The 25,788-nt window shown below is 40.8% G+C and overlaps 1 protein-coding gene across 1 annotated transcript; it reads right to left on the bottom strand.

Annotated features, from left to right (window-relative positions):
* Positions 1 to 496: 496 nt before the first annotated feature.
* Positions 497 to 25,344, bottom strand: LOC115158563 (regulator of G-protein signaling 8). The gene is made up of 6 exons (XM_029707666.1): positions 25,076 to 25,344; positions 7,838 to 7,929; positions 6,630 to 6,734; positions 6,332 to 6,393; positions 3,299 to 3,465; positions 497 to 874 (listed from the first exon to the last, which is right to left on the bottom strand). The coding sequence occupies exons 3-6, from the start codon at positions 6,728 to 6,730 to the stop codon at positions 680 to 682; spliced, it is 525 nt and encodes a 174-aa protein (XP_029563526.1). The 5' UTR covers positions 6,731 to 6,734; positions 7,838 to 7,929; positions 25,076 to 25,344; the 3' UTR covers positions 497 to 679.
* Between the last annotated feature and the right edge of the window lie 444 nt (positions 25,345 to 25,788).

Genomic DNA, 25,788 nt, shown 5'->3' on the forward strand with positions numbered 1-25,788 from the left:
TGATGGCTAGCTCCTCTCAACAACTGTATCCTGACGAATGAGCAAATGTTATATGCCAGGCGAAATTGCGCCTCACTAGCTCATTGTTATGGATGTGTCCAAATAAATGTCACTAGAAAACAGCTTAAACAAATGCAAATGCAGCTACTTGCTGTTATTCTGGCTGCACTTTTTGACATGACTGTAAGTTAGTTTGCTAGCTAGCCGTAGTTTGCTAGCTAGCAAGCAAGGGATAAGAACGTTGCTAGCCAGTATGGCAATGGAATATTTAGAAAGAACGACTGTGTCGCGTCCATAGATGCAGAACAAAAAGTCTGAACGACTGGGTCGCGTCTCTAGCAACCGAACCGATAGAACGAACGACCAGCCAGCTTGGGTAGCAACCCTAGATTTGGGACAATATCTTGTGGAAGGATGAAATAGTATGAATACATTTATCAAAATAATGTTTTTAATGAAAATAGGTCAATCATTATTTGAATATGTTGCTGACCCGTTGTATAAAAGTGATAATGCCCGAGAAGCTGGTGTTAGGGGATATATTGGCACGGTTTGCCGAGCCTCGACTTTATCTCTGGCCTAGCAACACCCGTGCCAATATATCCTCCAAACACTGGCTTCACGGCATTATCACTTAAGTGTGCGTATATGTATCTGCGGCTGCACATGTGGGTGTTCTTCAGACAGAGTTCCGTTGGCAGTGTGTGTACTGCGTTTTGAGTAAGTCCTGGTAGATCTTGGAGCGGAGGAAGCGTGGGTAAGAGTCTTTCTCCATGAGGCTGTGGACCCTGGCCTGGACCTCATTCAGACTGGAAGGAGTGGGCTCCTCAAGGCTCTGTCTCGTCACCTCCCGTGTACGGAAGTCTATGTTTACCTACAGGGACCAAGGGAGTGCAAAATAAACATTAGATATCTGAATCATCTAAGTGTGTCAATGTTCAATGAAAAACAGCATCAAATTTGAAGACAATATCAAAATTACTTTTATTCCATATAATCAAAGTATGTGTAATATTGCAGAGTTGTGGATTGCATTTTTTATCTAACACGAAGTAACTCGAGATTAAAAACAAACACAACCCTTAGCTTTGATATTTAAATTAACTGTTGAGGGAAAACTATCTTTTAAAAGTTCATATTCTGTTAACTAAGACCCAAATGATGTTGACTCATCCTATACTTGTTTTTATGGCCAAAGCGTAAATTGGAGAGAAAAAAAACGTTTAAAACAATGCTTTCTATTTCCTGATAGAACATGATGTCATGTTGGCTCATTGGCTGAGCTGGCCAATCAGCGGTCTACTCGCATGAATATGTTAAATGACCAGTATAACCATTCTGTTGTTGGATTACATCTACACCGTTCCAACACAGAAAAGCTGCTTTATAACGTACTTTATGGTGACACGTTATTTGGATAGTCCCATATAGATGATTTACAGATAGTTTGTTGATAGTATGACTATGTGTTAATAAGCAATTGCCTGCTAAAGTTACAGTTAGGGTTATGTTTAGAATAAGGGATAGTTAGTTATAATGTTGCTGACAGTTATTGAACATTTACATTTGAGTCATTTAGTAGATGCTCTTATCCTGTTGTGGTATAGGGGGCAGTATTTTCACAGCCGGATAAAAAACATACCCGATTTAATCTGGTTACTACTCCTGCCCAGAAACTAGAATATGCATATAATTAGTAGATTTGGATAGAAAACACTCTAATGTTTCTAAAACTGTTTGAATGGTGTCTGTGAGCATAACAGAACTCATATGGCAGGCCAAAACCTGAGAAGATTCCATGCAGGAAGTGCCCTGTCTGACAATTTGTTGTCCTTCTGTTGCATCTCTATCGACATTACAGCATCTGTGCTGTAACGTGACACTTTCCAAGGCTTCTATTGGCTCTCTAAAGCCGCCAGAAAGTGGAATGGGGTGTCTGCTGTCTCTGGGCAAAGTACAGCAGCAGAGTTTGTAAGTGGTCAGCCTGGGGACAGTGAGACTGGAGTTGCGCTCACGAGACTTCTCAATTTTTTTCTTTCAGTCTTTGAATGAATACAATGTTGCCCGGTTGGAATATTATCGATATTTTACGAGAAAAGTAGCATAAAAATTGATTTTAAACAGTGTTTGACATGCTTCGAAGTACACTAATGGAATATTTTGAAATGTTTTGTCAACGAGGTATTTGGATATAACTATGGATTATTTTGAACCAAAACAACATTTGTTGTTGAAGTAGAAGTCCTGGGAGGGCATTCTGACAAAGAACAGCAAAGGTAATCCAATTTTTCTAATAGTAATTCTGAGTTTAGGTGACCCCGAAGTTGGCGGATGTCAAAATAGCTAGCCGTGATGGCCGAGCTATGTACTCAGAATATTGCAAAATGTGCTTTCGCCAAAAAACGATTTTAAAATCGGACATAGCGATTGCATAAAGGAGTTCTGTATCTTTAATTCTTAAAATAATTGTTATGTAATTTGTCAACGTTTATCATGAGTAATTTAGTAAATTCACCGGAGGTTTTCGGTGGGTATGCTAGTTCTGAACATCACATGCTAATGTAAAAAGCTGGTTTTTTATATAAATATGAACTTGATTGAACAAAACATGCATGTATTGTATAACATAATGTCCTAGGAGTGTCATCTGATGAAGATGATCAAAGGTTAGTGCTGCATTTAGCTGTGGTTTGGGTTTATGTGACATATATGCTTGCTTGGAAAATGGCTGTGTGATTATTTGTGTCTATGTACTCTCCTAACATAATCTAATGTTTTGCTTTCGCTGTAAAGCCTTTTGGAAATCGGACAACGTGGTTCGTTTCAGGAGAAGTGTATCTATAATATGGTCTAAAATAGTCCTATGTTTGAGAACTTTGAATTATGACATTTTTTGGTTTTAAATTTGGTGCTCTGATTTTTCACTGGCTGTTGAATAGTGTGGGATGATTTGGTCCCACCTCCCCTAGAGAGGTTATCCAGAGCAACTGCGTATATTTTCATCATGGGAATTGAACCCACAATCGTGGTGTTACAAGTGCTATGGTCTACCAACTGAGCCATGTACTGAACATCTACAACAGCTGAACATCTACAAATCATCTACAAGCCATATACTTGTGACTATTCCAATAAAGTCTTATCTACTTTATTACCATGTTTTGGAAGGAAAACTATTTTACTCATATTGTAATTAATTATAGGTCATATTTCATAGAAATCTGGAAACACTGCACAGTCACATTAAAACATTCAAAATGCATATTTTGCATCATTAGCTGGTTGATCCAACACAAACCTCTCTGGGAGCCTTGACATCGATAAACTCATTGTAGATCTTGTTGGCTTTGGTCACCAGCTTAGCAGGAGTCTTGATTTTTTTATATTCCTCGCAGGCCATCCAGAACTCAATGTTCTCGTCGCTGAACTCCGTCTTGAGAAAAGCCCGAAAGGCAGCCAGGCCATCTACGACGCAAAACATCCATCAGCCAGTTAGAGGAGCTAATGGACAGTGTGTGTCTGTGTGAGAGCGAGAGTGTGTGTGTCTTTACAAAGATCTATATCGTATCCCAGCACCTATTTCTGAACATGGGCCAGTTTTTTTGGAACTGATGTGTTTTTTTCCACATGTAGTTCCCTTGATACATATAATAACAGGGTTGATTATCATGCGTTGATATTGTCTGAGATGAGGAGTGTGTTTTCATTCTCAGCACATTAAACAGCCCTGCGACTAGAACACAAAAATGTGTCCCACAACCTTCCAATGAACTTTTTGTCTTCATCAATCAAAGATGAGATCAATTTGTCTGACATCAATGATAACATGGAGGGAGGTCTTGTTTTAGTCAGCCGTGTCATATTGACATGTTTTCTCCATCCTTCCTCCCTCACTCGCTATTTTCTCTTGTCTGTATTTGCTTAACATTTGCCCAGCAGGAGCAGCAGGAGAGTAGTCTATCAGGCCCAATCACCAACATTAGCCACACACTCTTACTAAACAATGATTTTAGGAAGATCACCAGAAGGACATTGTGACTGCATGTAGCTTTGTCAACAGACATTGTTAAAAATAAAAATAGATCCCTGAGGCATTGAACCGTTCTTGGAGGAAGATTTTCTCTCGCTGCTTTATTTTTAATCAGCCTCTTTAGGAATAGTCTATGATGTGTTAATGAAGCCAAGGCCTTCTAATGTGTGAATGTAGGTCAGTGTAAATTTCGAACTCTGAAAGGATTTTCAATTTTCTTTAAATAATGCTTACATACACGTAAATGTTATAATTAAATATTGAAAAACATATACATGAATGTTGAATGGAGACTTATTTAGTTCAGCATAAAATGGACTCCCATAGAAATGAGAAGCAGTCACAAACCACATCATCACAGATAGGTAGCCTAAGGTACCCAGCCAGAAGCAAAGGGCAACCAGATAAATAGGATTAGCTGTGATACAAATGGGCTGTGGTTATATGATCGGCCGGGTGAATGTGATAACTATGTTCTCCTGTTAGATCCAATAAGTGCTAAATCAGGAGGTGAGGACAGAGCCAATGTGGCCAAGGCATGGGAACAAATAGTACTGCTTCTGTTCCTCTTATGCGATTATAAAGCTGTGTGTGTGCGTGCGTCTTGATTCACTCCTTTATGTTCAGTGAAAAGTCTAAAGTCTGTCTCTTTGTCCCCTTGTGTCTGAAGATAATATTTGTCATTTGATGATAATATTTGCACATGTACACACTGTACACAGCCCATCTGTAAATAGCCCACCCAACTACCTCATCCCCATATTGTTATTTATTTGTTGCTCCTTTTCACCCCAGTATCTCTACTTGCACATTCATCTTCTGCACATCTATCACTCCAGTGTTTAATTGTTAAATTGTAATTATTTCGCCACTATGGCTTATTTATTGCCTTACCTCCCTAATCTTACTACATTTGCACACACTGTATATAGACTTTTCTATTGTGTTATTGACCGTACATTTGTTCATCCCATGTGTAACTCTTTGTTGTTTGTGTCGCACTGCTTTGCATTATCTTGGCCAGGTCACAGTTGTAAATGAGAACTTGTTCTCAACTGGCCTACCTGGTTAAATAAAGGTGAAATAAAATAAAAATAAATATATTTTTAGGAACAAGTAGAACCAGAACCTAGAGTTTCCAGCAGCTAGATTCATAAGAAGTTACTTTGTGGATGTGACTTCAAACCGTGATTCAAGTTCACACCAATTTGTCTATGTTATACAAACTACACCACCTGTTAAACAGTTGACAGTGGGGTCTACAGTATACTGTATACTATGCTTGATTAACTCATTACTGACAAATACTAACCTGAGACATGCACACATGCAATGTTTATGCAAATGTCCATTAACATTTAACAGTACCATATGACTTGATTTGTGTGTACATGTTTATATCTCTATTTGGACAACATATTATATAATTACTTTATTGACCTATTAGGCATCCTAACAAAGCAACAGCACAATAAGACAACAGAAAATGTAAGCCATTTAGTTTGCTTTTCAGGACCACTGGAGGAACAAAGCCTGATATAATGATTATGAAGCCAGAATCAGTAAGAGGTTTAGAGGTCAACTTTTTCTAGTGCAAAACCTGCCCTGTGCATTGCACAGCACAACATCCAGGTTCTGGTTTTGGCAGGAACAACTAGTAATATTCAAAAGCAGCTACTTGGTGTTCATTGATGCACTACAAAATCAAAACAAATATAATACAACTAAAGTCTTCTGTGCAATGTAATTTCCCACTCCCTGTGGAGAGCCTAGTTATCACAGCTATTTCTGCGTGAACATGTGTGTGTGCACGTGAACATCTGCATGTGTTTGCATGTGTGTATTTGCACATGAACATGTGCTTGTATGTGTGTTATTGTGTAATCCACAGAGGTCACAACCAAGGGTGTGTCTCATTGTGTGTTGTGGAGTCCTACACATCAATAACCAGACAGACAGGGGATGTTAAATAAGAAGGGTTTAGGGGGAGAGAAATGGGCTGATGTGGGAAGACATCCTCAGATAGGGAACAGATAAACAATCCTCTTGTCAAAGGAAATACATAGGCAAGCATGTTGTCAAAGGGACAAACAGAAAGAGTACAGAATGGGTCGGAGGAGAAAATATAATCAGTAAAGTTGCCTGGTTTGCTTCGAACAGTTCGCTAACAATGACATGGACTCCCAGTTGTTTTTTGCGGGGTTGGTTGATAAAAGGTGAAATATTTATATCTAACTCTAAAGAGAAGGATCGACTGTTACTTTTTAATATAAAAGGGACTATCATTTAAATTTTACTTACACTTGTGCAATAGAAGAACATCGAAGGAATCTGCCCATCGAATGACCTCGTCTTGTGTCAGCCTGAAGGAAAGACAGAGATATTGAGACACATGTTTTTAAATGTGTATGCAAATATGCAGTTGAAGGTTTTCAACACACAGATATTCACAGTTTCAAAGGTTTGTTTTAAAAGACCCTACACCATCTATTGTGTAGTAGTCCTATTACATATCCCTAGTTTTGGGAGAAATAATATCTAAATACTATATGAATGGGAGAGACTGGCACCATGCAATCGGATATAAAGGTCTACTTACTTTAGGCATCTGGTGGTCCTGTCCTGGGCAGGGGGCAGGAACTCAGTGAAGTCGGTGTAGGAGTCAGACTTATTGGACAGGCAGGCTAGTCTGGTCTTCATTGTTCTGCTCAAATGACGGGAAGAATAGAATACAAGCATGTAAGAAAGTACAGTACATTTCTGAATATTGATCACATAACATCAAAACACATGATATCAGATTCAGATCACATTGATTGTCTTCTGATGTATACATTTCTCTTCACAGCTTCTTTCTACAGTAGCTAACTAAAGACTGGGCTATTTCCATGTACACCTACAGCTTGCAGCTCTGAGCATAGTCTTCTCAGAAAGTGCTCGGATCCAAGTGAGCCACACGGTTGTCCTGTGTGGCTCAGTTGGTAGAGCATGGTGCTTGCAATGCCAGGGTTGTGGGTGCAATTCACATGGGGGACCAGTAGGAAAATGTATGCACTCACTGCAGTAAATAGCTCTGGATAAAAGTGTCTGCTAATGGATTAAAAGGTAACAATGTTAACCTCCTGCCTATAGGCAGTATGGTAATGCATCAGTCATGAGCAAGGCCATGATCTTCAAGCAGTGTATTGACCCTTCGAATGACTGCATAACAAAATTGATTCAGATGTTGGAGGAGGTGGAGAGCAGGTTCAGGATGTGCCTGATGAAGTTTGCTAAACATCACTTCACATTTGTTTAGTCTGCACCGACCTGATGACGCATGGTCATTTGCTTTCAACATTTTTCTGCTTACTCTCTCACACTACAGTACATACATATCTGATCAATGTTTTGTCTATGGTGTTTCATGCACTCCAGTTGTAGATATAATCAAAAAGTGATGTTTAATATCATGACTTATTGGCCAGCTGCTGTAGGATTAGACAGATCAGACATACTGATGGGTCTGATAAGAGTCATTGCTCTAAATGCCCAGATAGACATTTACAGCAGGTGTAGCTCCATATGGAGCAGGCAACATACCCATCAGCTAGCCACCAGAGAACATCCAATCTGGATAGTGAGCCACGAGCTTCTCTACTATGCATCTAGTCCCCCTGATAACACACAGACCAAACACACCAAGTACTGCAGTGAGTGCCTAATATGCTGGAATGGAATGAGTGGAATGAGTACTCCCATCTGTAGTTAGTTACATAAGGGACGCAATCTCCATCCCGCTGGTGGGTAAGCTGTTAGAGTACTCACTGTTGCTTTGCCTCTTGGTTTTGTTAGAATGGTCAGTCAAGCTTCAGTAATCCAAGGACTCCTCTAAGATCACTGGTGGTTGCTGGAGTTCTCTGTTGGAGAGAAATAAAGTCATGCATTTTTATAGTGAACAACAGCAAGGTAGTTAGTGTAATTATTACTCCCATTGGTGCTCATTGTCCTAATGCCAGATGCCACCTGAAGTCCCACCACAATATCAACAAACTGATTGGGTCCCTAAAGCTTATCTTATTCAATAAGCTTGATCCCTAAAGGCCACTATTTTCCAAAACAATTTGTGGTTAAGATGGTTCAGTTGGATGGAGCATGGTGCTGCTAGCAACACTGGGGTTGTTGGTTTGATTCCTGCATGTGCCACACATACTGAATACATGATGTGTAAACTCTAGGTCAATTTGGATGAAAGTGTCTGCAAAAATGTACTATATTACTGTATTTTAGAATCTATCTGAACAAACAGTTCCTCTAAAAACATTGATGGGTGTTGAAGGAGGTGGTGGATTGCTTTGCCGTCTGCTGTATGGTGTATGGTGGATTGCTTTGCCGTCTGCTGTAATTGGGAACATTGCATGAAACGTACCACTCATGTTTCTAGAGAAAAGCACTTTACTGGAATTAATGGGCTTTCTTATCATGTACTCTTAAGATTCCACTCATAGATTCCATCTAGGCAGAGCGGATTTGTTATGATGCTCGGTGTGTGTTTATGTGTGTGGTGTGTTTGTCTGTGTGTCTGTTTGTCCTTGTGTTTGTGTGTGTGTGTGGTAACTTGACAAAATAGAAAAAGACTTGGTATACAGTACTTCCATGAGTCTCTTGAGAAAAATACTTGTTATTTTCCATCAAAATCAACAACAGGGAGATGTGGAATTGATTTCTAAGCTTTTTAAGCATTTCATTTTTTCATTTTTCTGAAGATGTTCTGATGACACTGATATATATTCTACAATGTTTTGTTGCATTAGTCAGCCTAACACTGCAAATATTAATGTATGGGCATATATAGTTTTAGGCATCAGTGATAAGATTTCATTGAAGTATGGAGGTCACATGATGAAACTACAGTATATAAAACCAAATGATGTCACAAAGTGTGCATTTTGAACCCTTTTGAGACTAATGCCATTAATAGTTGCTAGTATTATGAGAAACTAATGATGTTACACTGATTACTGTGTCATAGATTTGTGAAGATAACTGCATACTAATTACCACAGATCTATCACAAATATTAATGCATTTCAAGATGCATATCTTTTCCAGGTATCAATCTTTTTGGAATATACGTCTGCTGATTGCAGGTTTCAAACCAGTCTGCAGTCTCTCTGCAGTGGAAAGCAGATCTGTGTTTTCCTGTTCTCTCTCTACTCTGCTCTGCAGCGAGCGGAATCTTTTTTCGCTTACATGGGGTGGGTACACGTGCCTTCCTGCCTGCCTGCAGAGCTATTTATAAAGTTCCCTGACAAATCCATGCAGTCAGGGGGAAGTCACTTTGTGTTTTATTCAGCAGTGCAGCAAGCACAGACTCCTTGAGGGGCAGCTATAAAAAGGAGTCTGAATTTTAATGTGTCAGAAAAAACGGGGATGTCATGTTGCATCATGAATTTTGAACATGCCAACATTACCAATTCCGCTTCAAAGATGCCTGGTTGCTTTAAAGGGACCCTGAAAGTACTGAGTCTTAAAATGCCCTTTGATGTCGTTTTGATGCATTGCGTTTTTTCGACTTTTCCTTTGCCCTGGTTTTCTTGTTCTTAGTGTGGAGAATGTAGTTAGAGAGCAGATCCTGGTATGTCCATCTGTCAAGCAAACATCACTCTCAGCAGCCATTTGGCAATGAACATGTATCACTTCAAATCAATCTATTACTTGTTGAAAAAAATAACCCTGCACAGTATAAAACTCTGCGTGAATAACAACACCCCTGAATTGATGCAAGCAGTGTCTCACCTTGTAGAGTTTCTCTCTGTCGCTACAGTACAGTATTATCTATCCTAAACGTTGCATTAGAAATGAAGAAAAGCATTTCTTGCAATAAATATCCCAGTGTGTTTATTAGTTAAAAAATGGGAACACTGAAGAACTCTGTGTCCTTTTTTGCACCCCAACTTTTTACCAGAAAATGATCATGATCCATTGGGTAAAGTGTAATTTAGAATTATTAGTGGTGTTTTCAGCTAGTCTGCATTAAAATAGATATGTTAATTTTTTATATAGTATAATTAAAAATGGTATTTTACACCCCCGCCCCTGTCCTTCAAGATGAATGGTTTTGAAGTCTGGAAAGTTTTGCTTCACACCCACACGCCACTGTTTTGGTTCAGTGCATTTAGAAAGCACTAGTTGCACCACTGGTGTTAAAAATGAAAAGGCACCTGCAAAATCAAATTGTTTATCTATTTTGTTGTGCTGTTGTTACATTTGTATTGTTGTTTCATGTCCGATGGTGTTGGTCCAATGGTGTTGTTACATATAATTTGAGATGAGGGCGCCACGAGCAAATTCATTGTATCGTTTCACTTTGGCTAGAAGAACCATGATGCATGACATTTCTGATTAGGCTTCGCTGTAGTACAGGCTCTTTATTTTTATTTTTTTGTTTCACCTTTATTTAACCAGGTAGGCTAGTTGAGAACAAGTTCTCATTTACAACTGTGACCTGGCCAAGATAAAGCAAAGCAGTGCGACACAAACAACAACACAGAGTTACACATGGAAAACAAACATACAGTCAATAATACAATAGAAAAAGTCTATATACAGTGTGTGGAAATGAGGTAGGATAAGGGAGGTAAGGCAATGAATAGGCCATAGTGGCTAAATAATTACAATATAGCAATTAAACACTGGAGTCATAAATGTGCAGAAGATGAGTGTGCAAGTAGAGATACTGGGGTGCAAAGGAGCAAAATAAATAAAATAAATAACAGTATGGGGATGAGGTAGTTGGGTGGGCTATTTACAGATGTAAATGCTATGTACAGGTGCAGTGAACTGTGAGTTGCTCTGACAGCTGATGCTTAAAGCTAGTGAGGGAGATATGAGTCTCCAGCTTCAGTGATTTTTGCAGTTCGTTCCAGTCATTGGCAGCAGAGAACTGGAAGGAAAGGCGGCCGAAGGAGGAATTGGCTTTGGGGGTGACCAGTGAAATATACCTGCTGGAGTGCGTGCTACGGGTGGTGCTGCTATGGTGACCAGTGAGCTAAGATAAGGCGGGGCTTTACCTAGCAAAGAATTATAGATGACCTGGAGCCAGTGGGTTTGGCGACGAATATGAAGCGAGGGCCAGCCAACGAGAGCATACAGGTCACAGTGGTGGGTAGTGTATGGGGCTTTGGTGACAAAACGGATGGTACTGTGATAGACTGCATCCAATTTTCTGAGTAGTGTTGGAGGCTATTTTGTAAATGACATGGTCGAAGTCAAGGATCGATAGGATAGTCAGTTTTACGAGGGTATGTTTGGCAGCATGAGTGAAGGATGCTTTGGAAGCCCTATTCTAGATTTCATTTTGGATTGGAGATGGTTAATGTGAGTCTGGAAGGAGAGTTTACAGTCTAACCAGACACCTAGGTATTTGTAGTTGTCCACATATTCTAAGTCAGAACTGTCCAGAGTAGTGATGCTGGACGGGCGGGCAGGTGTGGGCAGCGATCTGTTGAAGAGCATGCATTTAGTTTTACTTGCATTTAAGAGCAGTTGGAGGCCACGGAAGGAGAGTTGGAGGCATTGAAGCTCGTGTGAAGGTTAGTTAACACAGTGTCCAAAGAAGGGCAAGAAGTATACAGAGTGGTGTTGTCTGCGTAGAGGTGGATCAGAGAATCACCAGCAGCAAGAGCGACATCATTGATGTATACAGAGAAAAGATACAAATACAAATACCTCAAAAATTCTATAACTTCAATTTCTCAAACATATGACTATTTTACACCATTTTAAAGACAAGACTCTCGTTAATCTAACCACATTGTCCGATTTCAAAAAGGCTTTACAGCGAAAGCAAAACATTAGATTATGTTAGGAGAGTACCCTGCCAAAAATAATCACACAGCCATTTTCAAAGCAAGCATATATGTCACAAAAACCAAAACCACAGCTAAATGCAGCACTAACCTTTGATGATCTTAATCAGATGACACTCCTAGGACATTATGTCATACAATACATGCATGTTTTGTTCAATCAAGTTCATATTTATATCAAACACCAGCTTTTTACATTAGCATGTGATGTTCAGAACTAGCATACCCACCGCAAACTTCCGGTGAATTTACTAAATTACTCACGATAAACGTTGACAAAAAACATAACAATTATTTTAAGAATTATAGATACAGAACTCCTTTATGCAATCGCGGTGTCAGATTTTAAAATAGCTTTTCGGCGAAAGCACATTTTGCAATATTCTCCTGCTGTTATTCGCCCAGAGACAGGAGAGACGTCATTCCACTTTCTGGCGCCTTCTGAGAGCCAATGGAAGCCTTAGAAAATGTCACGTTACAGCACAGATGCTGTATTTTCGATAGAGATGCCACAGAAGGAGAACAAATTGTCAGACAGGGCACTTCCTGTATGGAATCTTCTCAGGTTTTGGCCTGCCATATGAGTTCTGTTATACTCACAGACACCATTCAAACAGTTTTAGAAACTTTAGAGTGTTTTCTATCCAAATCTACTATTATATGCATATTCTCGTTTCTGGGCCAGAGTAGTAACCAGTTTAAATTGGGTACGTTTTTTATCCGGCCGAGCAAATACTGCCCCCTAGCCCCAACAGGTTATTAACAGAGCTACATTTTATTCTTTCTATTGCAGATTCAGGGCCTTAATTTATGGATATACAGTGCGTTTGGAAAGTATTTAGACCCCTTGACTTTCTCCACGTTTTGATAATTTATAGCATTATTCTAAAAGTTTTTCCTCATCAATCTATACACAATACCCCATAACGAAAACTCGAAAAAACTTACTTTTTTTTCTTTTTTGCAAATGTACAAAAAAATGTAAACAGAACAACCTGATTTACATAAGTATCCAGACCCTTTGCTATCAGACTCGAAATTGAGCTCAGGTGGATCAATTTTCCATTGATCATCCTTGAGATGTCTGACCAATCGGATTCCACGCTTCAAGATTGCTTCGATCATGTGGACTGGGATATGTTCCGCATAGCGTCGGACAATAACATTGATGAATACGCTGATTCGGTGAGCGAGTTAATTAGCAAGTGCATCGTTGATGTTGTACTCACAGCGTCGATTAAAACCTTCCCCAACCAGAAACTGTGGATTGATGGCAGCATTCGTGCATAACTGAATGCGCAAACCACTGCTTTTAATCAGGGCAAGGTGACCGGAAACATTTACGTCATTTAGCAAACGCTCTTATCCAGTGCGACTTACAAATTGGTGCATTCACCTTATGATATCCAGTGGAACAACCACTTTACAATAGTATATCTATATATTTTTTGGGGGGGTTAGAAGGATTACTTAATCCTATCCCAGGTATTCATTTTACATTTACATTTTACATTTTAGTCATTTAGCAGACGCTCTTATCCAGAGCGACTTACAGTAGTGAATGCATATATTTTTTCTCCGTACTGGTCCCCCCGTGGGAATCGAACCCACAACGCTGGCGTTGCAAACACCATGCTCTACCAACTGAGCCACACAGTTCTATAGCATTGAAGGTCCCCAAGAACATAGTGGCCTCCATGTTTCTTAAATGGAAGAAGAACCACGAAGACTCTTCCTAGAGCTGGCCAAACTGAGCAATCGGGGGTGAAGGGCCTTGGTCGGGGAGATGACCAAGAACCTGATGGTCACTCTGACAGAGCTCCAGAGTTCCTCCGTGGAGATGGTAGAACCTTCCAGAAGAACAACCATGTCTACAGCACTCCACCAATCAGGCCATTATGGTAGAGTGGCCAGATTGAAACCACTCCTCAGTAAAAGGCACATGACAGCCCACTTGGAGTTTGCCAAAAGACACCTAAAGGACTCTAAGATGATGAAAAACAAGATTCTCTGGTTTGATGAAAGCAAGATTGAACTCTTTGGCCTGAATGCCAAGCGTCACATCTGGAGGAAGCCTGGCACCATCCCTACGGTGAAGCATGGTGGTGGCAGCATCATGCTGTGGGGATGTTTATCAGTGGCTCGGACTGGAAGACTAGTCAGGATAAAGGGAAAGATGAACAGAGCAAAGTACAGAGAGATCCTGGATGAAAATCTGATCCTGAGCACTCAGGACCTCGGACTTGGGCGAAGGTTCACCTACCAACAGGACAACAACCCTAAGCACACAACCAAGACAATGCGGGAGTGGCTTCAGGACAAGTCTCTGAATGTCGTTGAGTGGCCCAGCCAGAGCCCGGACTTGAACCCGATCGAACATCTCTGGAGAGACCTGAAATTAGCTGTGAAGTGACTCTCCCCATCCATCCTGACAGAGTTTGAGAGCATCTGCAGAGAAGAATGGGAGAAACTCCACTAATACAGGTGTGCCAAGCTTGTAGCGTCATACCCAAGAAGACCCGAGGCTATAAAAGCTGCCAAAGGTTTTTCAACAAAGTACTGAGTAAATTATTATTGCGGCCCTGGTGGCACAAAATCATCAAAGGTCTGACTTCACGGAGATGCTTGGGAATATGGTCAAAACGGGGTATATGTGTGGATGTTTCAGGCGAAGGGGGTATGTCTGATCTCCATCACCTAGGACGTGACAATGGTTAATCAAATCCCCTCAGTTTTGCAGGCCTTCTCATAAAGCTGAAACTCTATATGCATTTGTAAATCAAGACCTTTCTTGAGTTGGGCTCTGGGATGGTGCAACTGTTGAGAATCTGAGTCTATTGTTGTTTTTCAGGAAAGGGGTTGAGTGTGTGTGTGTGTGTGTGTCTGTGTGTGTGTGTGTGTGTGTGTGTGTGTGTGTGTGTGTGTGTGTGTGTGTGTGTGTGTGTGTGTGTGTGTGTGTGTATCCCACAACTGTTGCGGGGTTGTATACTATGTTAGGGACAATATAGGATGAATCACAATAATTGTTTTCTAAAATAATAATTGCTTCCCATAATGTAATTTTGGTAATGGCAATACTGGTAAGAGGTAACAATCCTTTGCATAAACTGCCTACATTATTACAAATGTGAATTGCTAATTATGTAAATTAAGATAAACAGGATTTAAAAAAAATAATATATATATATATATATTAATAGCTATATATTGTATAATACAAATCGAGGTGAGCGTGATGGAAATGCTTTTGACGATTAATCTGCTTCTATTCTGTGGGTGGCATCGAGTGCTCTTTTCGAAGGGTGGGTCCCGGTCTCTCAGCAAAACTATTTTGGTGGGAGATTATAACATGGTTTTAAATACCTCTATGGACCGGAAAGAAAATCACACTACAAACTATCACTCTCAGGCACTTAAGGAAATCATGAATGTCATGGATATATTGGAATTAGTGGATGAATGGAGGCTTAAATACCCTGACCTAGTGAAATATACACTACCGTTCAAAAGTTTGGGGTCACTTAGAAATGTCCTTGTTTTTGAAAGAAAAGCACATTTTTTGTCCATTAAAAATAAGATGAAATTGATCAAAAATACAGTTTAAACTTTGTTAATGTTGTAAATTACTATTGTAGCTGGAAACGGAAGATTTTTATGGAATATCTACATAGGCACACAGAGGACCATTACCAGCAACTATCACTCCTATGTTCAAGAAGGCGAGCATCCCGGAGTAGACTCTTCAATGTTGGTGTTGAGACTTGTGTTTTGTGTGTACTATTTAATGAAGCTGCCAGTTGAGGACTTGTGAGGCGTCTGTTTCTCAAACAAGACACTCTAATGTACTTGTCCTCTTGCTCAGTTTTGCACCTGGGCCTCCCACTCCTCTTTCTATTTTATTGCTTCTTTAATCAGCACAACAGTTTTCAGCCGTGCTAACCTAATTGCAAATAGGTTTTCTAATGATCAATTAGCCTTTTAAAATGATAAACTTGGATTGGCTAACACAACGTGCCATTGGAACACAGGAGTGATAGTTGCTGGTAATGGACCTCTGTGCGCCTATGTAGATATTCCATAAAAAATCAGCCGTTTCCAACTACAATGTTCATTTACAACATTAACAATGTCTGCACTGTATTTCTGACTAATGCGATGTTATTTAAATGGACAAAATATGTGCTTTTCTTTCAAAAACAAGGACATTTCTAAGTGACCCCAAATGTTTTAACGGTAGTGTATATGTGGGTGTGTGTGTATGTACAGTATGTATGTACAGTGAGGGAAAAAAGTATTTGATCCCCTGCTGATTTTGTATGTTTGCCCACTGACAAAGAAATTATCAGTCTATAATTTTAATGGTAGGTTTATTTGAACAGTGAGAGACAGAATAACAACAAAAAAATCCTGAAAAACGCATGTCAAAAATGTTATAAAATGATTTGCATTTTAATGAGGGAAATAAGTATTTGACCCCTCTGCAAAACATGACTTAGTACTTGGTGGCAAAACCCTTGTTGGCAATCACAGAGGTCAGACGTTTCTTGTAGTTGGCCACCAGGTTTGCACACATCTCAGGAGGGATTATTTCCCACTCCTCTTTGCAGATCTTCTCCAAGTCATTAAGGTTTCGAGGCTGACGTTTGGTAACTCGAACCTTCAGCTCCCTCCACAGATTTTCTATGGGATTAAGGTCTGGAGACTGGCTAGGCCACTCCAGGACCTTAATGTGCTTCTTCTTGAGCCACTCCTTTGTTGCCTTGGCCGTGTGTTTTGGGTCATTGTCATGCTGGAATACCCATCCACGACCCATTTTCAATACCCTGGCTGAGGGAAGGAGGTTCTCACCCAAGATTTGACGGTACATGGCCCTCTCCATCGTCCCTTTGATCAGGTGAAGTTGTCCTGTCCCTTTAGCAGAAAAACACCCCCAAAGCATAATGTTTCCACCTCCATGTTTGACGGTGGGGATGGTTTTCTTGGGGTCATAGGCAGCATTCCTCCTTCTCCAAACACGGCGAGTTGAGTTGATGCCAAAGAGCTCCATTTTGGACTCATCTGACCACAACACTTTCACCCAGTTGTCCTCTGAATCATTCAAACTTCAGACGGGCATGTATATGTGCTTTCTTTAGCAGGGGGACCTTGCGGGCGCTGCAGGATTTCAGTCCTTGACGGCGTAGTGTGTTACCAATTGTTTTCTTGGTGACTATGGTCCCAGCTGCCTTGAGATCATTGACAAGCTCCTCCCGTGTAGTTCTGTACTGATTCCTCACCATTCTCATGATCATTGCAACTCCACGAGGTGAGATCTTGCATGCAGCCCCAGGCCGAGGGAGATTGACAGTTCTTTTGTGTTTCTTCCATTTGCGAATAATCGCATCAACTGTTGTCACCTTCTCACCAAGCTGCTTGGCGATGGTCTTGTAGCCCATTCCAACCTTGTGTAGGTCTATAATCTTGTCACTGACATCCTTGGAGAGCTCTTTGGTCTTGGCCATGGTGGAGAGTTTGGAATCTGATTGATTGATTGTTTCTGTGGACAGGTGTCTTTTATACACGTAACAAACTGAGATTAGGAGCACTCCCTCTAAGAGTGTGCTCCTAATCTAAGCTCGTTACCTGTATAAAAGACACCTGGGAGCCAGAAATCTTTCTGATTGAGAGGGGGTCAAATACTTATTTCCCTCACTCAAATGCAAATAAATTTTTAATAACATTTTTGACATGCGTTTTTTTGTTGTTATTCTGTCTCTCACTGTTCAAATAAACCTACCATTAAAATTGTAGACTTATCATTACTTTGTCAGTGGGCAAACGTACAAAATCAGCAGGGGATCAAATACTTTTTTCCCTCACTGTTGATATTTACCCCCCCCCCCCCAAAAAAAAGAAATACTGAGCAAAGGGTCTGAATACTTATTTAAATGTAATATTTCAACAACTAAAAAATTCTATGCATTTGCAAAACATTCCCCTCCCATTTTTTTTGCTTTTGTCATTTTGTGGAATTGTGTGTAGATGTATGAGGGGGAAATATCAATTTAATCAATTTTAATATAAGGCTGTAACATAACAACATTTTGTGAAAGTCAAGGGGTCTGAATACTTTCTGACTGCACTGTTTATATACAGTACCGGTCAAAGGTTTTGACACATCCTCTCATTCAAGGGTTTATCTTTATTTTTACTATTTTCTACATTGTTGAATAGTAGTGAAGACATTAAAACTATGAAATAACACATATGGGATCATGTAGTAACCAACAAAGCGTAAAACAAATCAAATGATATTTAATATTTTACACAACTGATTGGCTCAAATGCATTAAGAAGGAATTAAATTCCACAAATTAACTTTTAACAAGGCACACCTGTTAATTGAAATGCATTCCAGGTGACTACCTCATGAAGCTGGATGAGAGAACGCCAAGAGTGTTCAAAGCTCTATCAAGTGAAAGTGTGGCTACTTTGAAGAATTTGGGGTTACTACATGATTCCATATGTGTTATTTCATAGTTTTGATGTCTTCACTGTTATTCTACAATGTAGAAAATAGTAAAAATAAGGAAAAACCATTGAATGAGTAAGTGCGTCCAAACTTTTCACTCGTACTGTAGCTGCCACATTTGATAATGATAATGATTAATTAATAATACATTAGCTATATTATTTGTATGTGAACATTGTTAAAAGATAAATCAAAGTTCACTTTTGTAATTTTACAACATTACTGTGAACGCATTATTTGTGGTAGAAAGAAGATGTAAACTTAATGTGCAATTTCACAATGCTTTTTTCTTAAAAATCCTTAATGGGTAAAACAATATTATTCCTTTCATTGTCATATGTTATCCTGGCCACATTCTTAAAAATTTGACCTGTCAAGCTATCACTGTGGATGGGATTGTCAGGGGATGAGCAGGCTATTTGTGAGAGTCACAGTTGGTAGGGTTTCAGATTTTTCAAGAAAGGGAGGAGATTAGTAATCTAGTCATTAAAACCCATTTTCTTAATGTAATTTATCATGGAAAAATCGAAGAAAAAATGTTGTGCTCTGCTCATGAGTGTGACCGACCGGCTCGATTCTGTGTTATGTAGCAAAATTTGAAATGTTTTTTTATTTTTACATTGGATAAAAGTAGAGACTCAGAGCTAGAAAATTCTGTATCATACACTGCAGTTGAGGAACAATGGCAAAGTAATTCTGCTTTGAAAGTTGAAAAACTTGTAACCTCATTTTGAGAAATTGACTTTTTCCTAGGCAAACATAACTACGGTTGTAATTTAACAATTTTATTGGTATTTACAAATGGCATACTAGTTTGTTATTAAGGCACATGAAAGTTCACATGTTCCAGAAGGCATTTCTGCGTGGTGGCTCTCCTGTGAAGTAGTGAGCTGCGACATATGCATAGTTTCCTGAAATGAGTCACAAATATGGATTCCCACAAGAATAGCAGGAAATGCAAAAAACAAAAAATCCCCTGGACCCCCCCCCCTTTTGCACCTCCACTTTCAGACAAATTCAGACGCCCATGTTTGTGTGTGTGTGTGCACTTGCACCTGCATGCATTTGGCTACCTTCTATGTCCCTGTCTGAAAGAAAAGTGCCTCCTGCGGAAGCCGTGCTGCCCACAGACAGTGTGTCAGGCCATCTGATGTGTAGCCTCCGGCGGGAGGGCTGTTTGGGTTATTTCTGGTCTTACAGACCTATGCTGCTCTCCTTTCTCTGTTTCAGCCTGGGGACTGTCTTTCTGTCTGATGTCCACTGTGTCTCTGAGGGGAAAACTTGACTCCGCTTGAACTGATTCCATCGCTCTCTCTATACCCCCTCTCCATCTCTCCCTCCATCACTCTCTTCATGAGTCTTTTCCTCTTTCTCCATCCTTTCCTCCCTGCCCCTCTCTATGTCTTCTTCCCTCCCTGTTTGTTTACATGTAGCCACTGCTCCAACATTGTTATGTGGACCTCCAGCTATCATGATTTTATTCACAGAGGCATTGACCTTACCCGCTCAGGTAAAAATAGCTCTGTTGTCTGTTCTGCAGCTAGCAGTCTCACTGATTTCCTTGCCTTGTTACGCCAGCTTAGCACTTAGCCTACACTTGTTATCTAAACACTCTCATAGAGTAGGCTTAATCCTGATGAACACATCAGCCCTGATTTATGGTTTATCTAGAGAGGCGTGGGGTAAAGCCAGGACAGAAGCCTCTCAGTCTCAGCTCATCAAACTAATACAGTCTATCTATTTTTACTCTTAGCTCTCTTCAGGTACATCGATGTACAGTCCTGTTAATGTCACTTTGTTCCCCAAAGTGGTAGTTTGCTTCTGCTTGATTCTAATAGTTACTGCTGCCCAGTAGGCTACAATAGACACTAAGGCACTCTAAACCAGGACAAATAAGTATGAGTAAGACACACACGCATGCACACATGCATGTGCACCTGCACATGTCTTGCTAGCACGCACACACACACACACACGGACACGCACACATGGAGGTGGAAGTTGAGGATTGAGGCATAAGACACAAGGTTTGTGATGACCCTGAGATTGGCCATACCCATCCAGCCCTGAGTGATGAGGATATTACTATTTAAAGTAATTATATGCACAGAGTGGTCACGGTAATTGGACATTCTGCAGAGCATCAGATAATTACATGTTAAGCTTTTGTTTTTGTCTCTGTTTTAGAATCATTGTATGTTTTGCAACGAAACTTGTTAAGCATTTTAGCACAACAAAAATATACTGCTCAAAAAAATAAAGGGAACACTTAAACAACACATCCTAGATCTGAATGAAAGAAATAATCTTATTAAATACTTTTTTCTTTACATAGTTGAATGTGCTGACAACAAAATCACACAAAAATAATCAATGGAAATCCAATTTATCAACCCAAGGAGGTCTGGATTTGGAGTCACACTCAAAATTAAAGTGGAAAACCACACTACAGGCTGATCCAACTTTGATGTAATGTCCTTAAAACAAGGCAAAATGAGCCTCAGTAGTGTGTGTGGCCTCCACGGGCCTGTATGACCTCCCTACAATGCCTGGGCATGCTCCTGATGAAGTGGCGGATGGTCTCCTGAGGGATCTCCTCCCAGACCTGGACTAAAGCATCCGCCAACTCCTGGACAGTCTGTGGTGCAACGTGGCGTTGGTGGATGGAGCGAGACATGATGTCCCAGATGTGCTCAATTGGATTCAGGTCTGGGGAACGGGCGGGCCAGTCCATAGCATCAATGCCTTCCTCTTGCAGGAGCTGCTGACACGCTCCAGCCACGTGAGGTCTAGCATTGTCTTGCATTAGGAGGAACCCAAGGCCAACCGCACCAGCATATGGTCTCACAAGGGGTCTGAGGATCTCATCTCGGTACCTAATGGCAGTCAGGCTACCTCTGGCGAGCACATGGAGGGCTGTGCGGCCCCACAAAGAAATGCCACCCCACACCATGACTGACTCACCGCCAAACCGGTCATGCTGGAGGATGTTGCAGGCAGCAGAACGTTCTCCACGGCGTCTCCAGACTCTGTCACGTCTGTCACGTGCTCAGTGTGAACCTGCTTTAATCTGTGAAGAGCACAGGGCGCCAGTGGCGAATTTGCCAATCTTGGTGTTCTCTGGCAAATGCCAAACATTCTGCACGGTGTTGGGCTGTAAGCACAACCCCCACCTGTGGACGTCGGGCCCTCATACCACCCTCATGGAGTCTGTTTCTGACCGTTTGAGCAGACACATGCACATTTGTGGCCTGCTGGAGGTCATTTTGCAGGGCTCTGGCAGTGCTCCTCCTGCTCCTCCTTGCACAAAGGCGGAGGTAGCGGTCCTGCTGCTGGGTTGTTGCCCTCCTACGGCCTCCTCCACATCTCCTGATGTACTGGCCTGTCTCCTGGTAGCGCCTCCATGCTCTGGACACTACGCTGACAGACACAGCAAACCTTCTTGCCACAGCTCGCATTGATGTGCCATCCTGGATGAGCTGCACTACCTGAGCCACTTGTGTGGGTTGTAGACTCCGTCTCATGCTACCACTAGAGTGAAAGCACTGCCAGCATTCAAAAGTGACCAAAACATCAGCCAGGAAGCATAGGAACTGAGAAGGGGTCTGTGGTCACCACCTGCAGAACCACTCCTTTATTGGGGGTGTCTTGCTAATTGCCTATAATTTCCACCTGTTGTCTATTCCATTTGCACAACAGCATGTGAAATGTATTGTCAATCAGTGTTGCTTCCTAAGTGAACAGTTTGATTTCACAGAAGTGTGATTGACTTGGAGTTACATTGTCTTGTTTAAGTGTTCCCTTTATTTTTTTTGAGCAGTGTATATACTGAACAAAACTATAAATGCAACATGCAAGAATTTCAACGATTTTAATGAGTTTCAGTTCATGTAAGGAAATCAGTCAATTGAAATAAATTAATTAGGCCCTAATCAATTGATTTCACATTACTGGCGCAACCACTAGGGAGCCAGGCCCACCCACTGGGGAGCCAGGCCCAGCCAATCAGAATGAGTTTTTCCCCACAAAAGGGCATTATTACAGACAAAAATACTCCTCAGTTTCACCAGCTGTCCGGGTAGCTGGTCTCAGAAGATCCCGCAGGTGAAGAAGCCTGATGTGGAGGTCTTGGGCTGGCGTGGTTACACTTGGTGTGCGGTTTTGAAGTCTGATGGACGTACTGACAAATTCTCTAAAATGACGTTGGGGGCGGCTTATGGTAGAGAAATTACATTAAATTCTCTGTCAACAGCTCGTGTGGACATTCCTGCAGTCAGGATGCTAATTGCATGCTCGCTTAACACTTGAGACATCCGTGGCATTGTGTTTTGTGACATATCGGCACACTTTAGAATGGCTTTTTATTGTCCCCAGCACAAGGTGTACCTGTGTAATGATCATGCTTTTTAATCAGCTTCTTGATATGCCACACCTGTCAGGTGGATGGATTATCTTGGAAAATGAGAAATACTCACTAACAGGGATGTAAACTAAGTTGTGCACAACATTTGAGAGAAATCTGTTTTTTTGTGCAAACTGAACATTTCTAAGATCTTTTATTTCAGCTCATGAAATATGGGACCAACACTTTACAAGTTGCTTTATATCTTTGTTCAGTGTATGTTTGTGTTTTTGGGTCTGGATTCATGCTCTATGTGGTGATAATAACCACTACTATAATGATTATCAAGTTTTTGACTACAAGTTGGACCATTGCTCTTCTGTTGGTATTTTGATATTTTGTCTGCAGAGTCAGGAATGATGCTCTTAATCCTGACTTTAGCTTTTTATGTAATCAATTTATTTGGATAATTAGGTTTGCAGACCACTCCGTCCAGAAAGTATAACTTTGACAGCTCATTATGTTTAAAACTTCCACAGTTGCTAACCATCTGTAGGGTCAGTTGTTTTAAAAGTATTGTAGCTGTATCTATGTTTAGGCAGCTGTTTGCTCTTTTAAACCCATCCTGTTCACAGTTTGAATGTAGACTTTCATATAGTGTTTCTGTGTTGAGAGTGGCCACACAGAATCTCTGTTGGATTAGGGGCAGGTGCTTGTGTGAGATATGCAGGAGAGGGAGGGAGGAGTACTGAGATAAGGGATGATGGAGGGGTAAGGGAAGAGGTAGGAATGGAGAGATAGAAGAGAGGGAGGGAAGAATAGAGGGAGCGATGTTGATTCTCTCTATACACAAGGATGAGACAGTTAGATCCATAATTATTGCCACCCTTGATAAAGTTGAGCAAAAAAGACTGTGTAAAATAAATAATACATATTGAGCTATATTATTGTATGCTCAAAAATGCGGAAATGTATATTATTTCATACTAATACAATTGCTCAGCGAAAGAGCTAATGTTTAACAAGTAAAATATATATTTTTTTAAGATATGGGTAAAAATTATTATCACCACTGTTTTTAATTCTATTGCGCCCTAAAACTCAACTCTGGACCTTGAAGCCAGTTCCACTGCATTTTTTTCCTTGTTCCCCTCTAATCAGGGACTGATTTATACCTGGGACACCAGGTGGGTGCCTTTTTCTGAAATATTTCAGGAAATTGGAGAACATGTTGGGTGGGATCATAGACCATTCCTCCATGCAGAATGTTTCCAGATATGGTAATGGTGTTCAAGTCCGGAGACTGAGATGGCCATTGAATAATTTCAGTTTTGTGGTCAACTAACCATTTCGATGTGGATTTTGCTTAGTGCGTGGAGTTATTCTCTTGCTGAAAATCCACATAACTTTGACCCCTATCTTTTTAATATATTTTTTTAATGACTTAAACATTATCTCTTTCTCTGAGTAGTTGCATTAGTATATAAAGTAATATCAGTTAGCATTTTGTTGCATGCAACATAGCTCAGAATTTGTAATATTACTTTCATGCAGTTATTTTTGCATCTTTATCAACATTGCCAAAAATTATTGACCTAACTGTAGATGCTTGTGTGAGAAACTGAAAGAAAGAGGGATACCTATTGATTGAGAGAGAAGGGAAGGGAGGAAGGAGAAGAAAAATAAATAGGAAGGAAGGGTTGCTTTGACTTTCTGAGTAGGGAGATGAAAAATCTGAGGGAGAGAGGGAGGGAGAGAGAAAGGGAGAGAGGGAGGGAGAGAGGGGGAGAGAAAAAGGGAGGAAGAGAGAGAGAGGGTGGGAGAGAGAGAGAGGGAGAGAGGGCAAGAGAGCGAGCAAGAGAGAGCGAGAGAGAGAGGTGTGAAACATGTAGGTGGGATGTGTGGGTGCTTCAAAGCCGCCCCTCTCCATCTGTGACTCCTTCACTGTTTGACATTTACACAGGCGCACATGCGCACAAACACACACACACACGCACGCACGCACACACACACACACACACGCGTACGTTTCAAAACTTGTAAACAATGCACTGCTGTAGTAAATAATCAATAACCAATATTACCTAACTATATTTGGAGTAGCAAACACACTCTCCACTTATGTCTCTAACGGTGTGTCTTTTCCAGATGATGATAGTTGTCTGTCTTGTAAACAGTCTCCATCTTTTATATTCTGATGTCAGTCAAGATCAGACAGACATACAGTACATTAAAACAGCAGATGTACATAACGGCAGCCTGCCTCCCATCCCTTATCCATAGTGTACTTACTTACGTAATGAAACTATCTACTAGCCAGATGAATATGGATGATGCTTTACCTTAGCCCTGTTGTGTATGAGATGAGCGCAGGTGGACACTCTCTCTCTCTACCTCCCCAGCGTACGTTTGAGAAGAATAAGCCGATGTTTATCCAACGTTGGTGTGTGTGTGACTGTGTGTGTGTGGATGTCTGCGATGGCACTCCTCTTGAGTGGCGATATCTCTGCTGTTACTGTTACAGTTGCAGTGATGAGTAGGAGGCTAGGAGCCACACAGCATGCTCATCGGTTTTAAAACGTTGGAGAAAGAGAAACAGAGACGGGCATAGGAGAAAGGGAGAAACAGAGGGAGGGAGAGGTAGAGAACGCTGTTAATGCTCAGAGAATTCTCTGAGGACAAGCCAAGCTTTAGCAGAGTAGTTGTTTAAACAATATATGGGCAAAAATACAGTGTATAGAAATATACAGTTGTACACAGGGGTCGTATAGAAATACTGTTCTGTAGAGAGAATGTTGAGGCATTTTCGGGATAACCACTGAGGTGAGGTAGGACAGAAACATTATTCAGCTGATAAAAAAGAATAATGATGCTGGCAGATGGACTAAAGCCTTCCTTTCATCCACCACTCTCTTTGAGGAGGGAGAGGCGAGGAAGGAGAGGGAGAGGATAGGAGAGGAGAGATATTAATTTGATATCTTTCAGCAGAGGGAGATATACACAGCAAGGATGTGACCACTGTGCTGCTTCCACATCGAGAAAAGCTCCCCCTGAA

The sequence above is a fragment of the Salmo trutta genome, chromosome 22 (genome assembly GCF_901001165.1).
Source record: "Salmo trutta chromosome 22, fSalTru1.1, whole genome shotgun sequence".
In the NCBI taxonomy this organism is placed as follows: Eukaryota; Metazoa; Chordata; class Actinopteri; order Salmoniformes; family Salmonidae; genus Salmo; species Salmo trutta.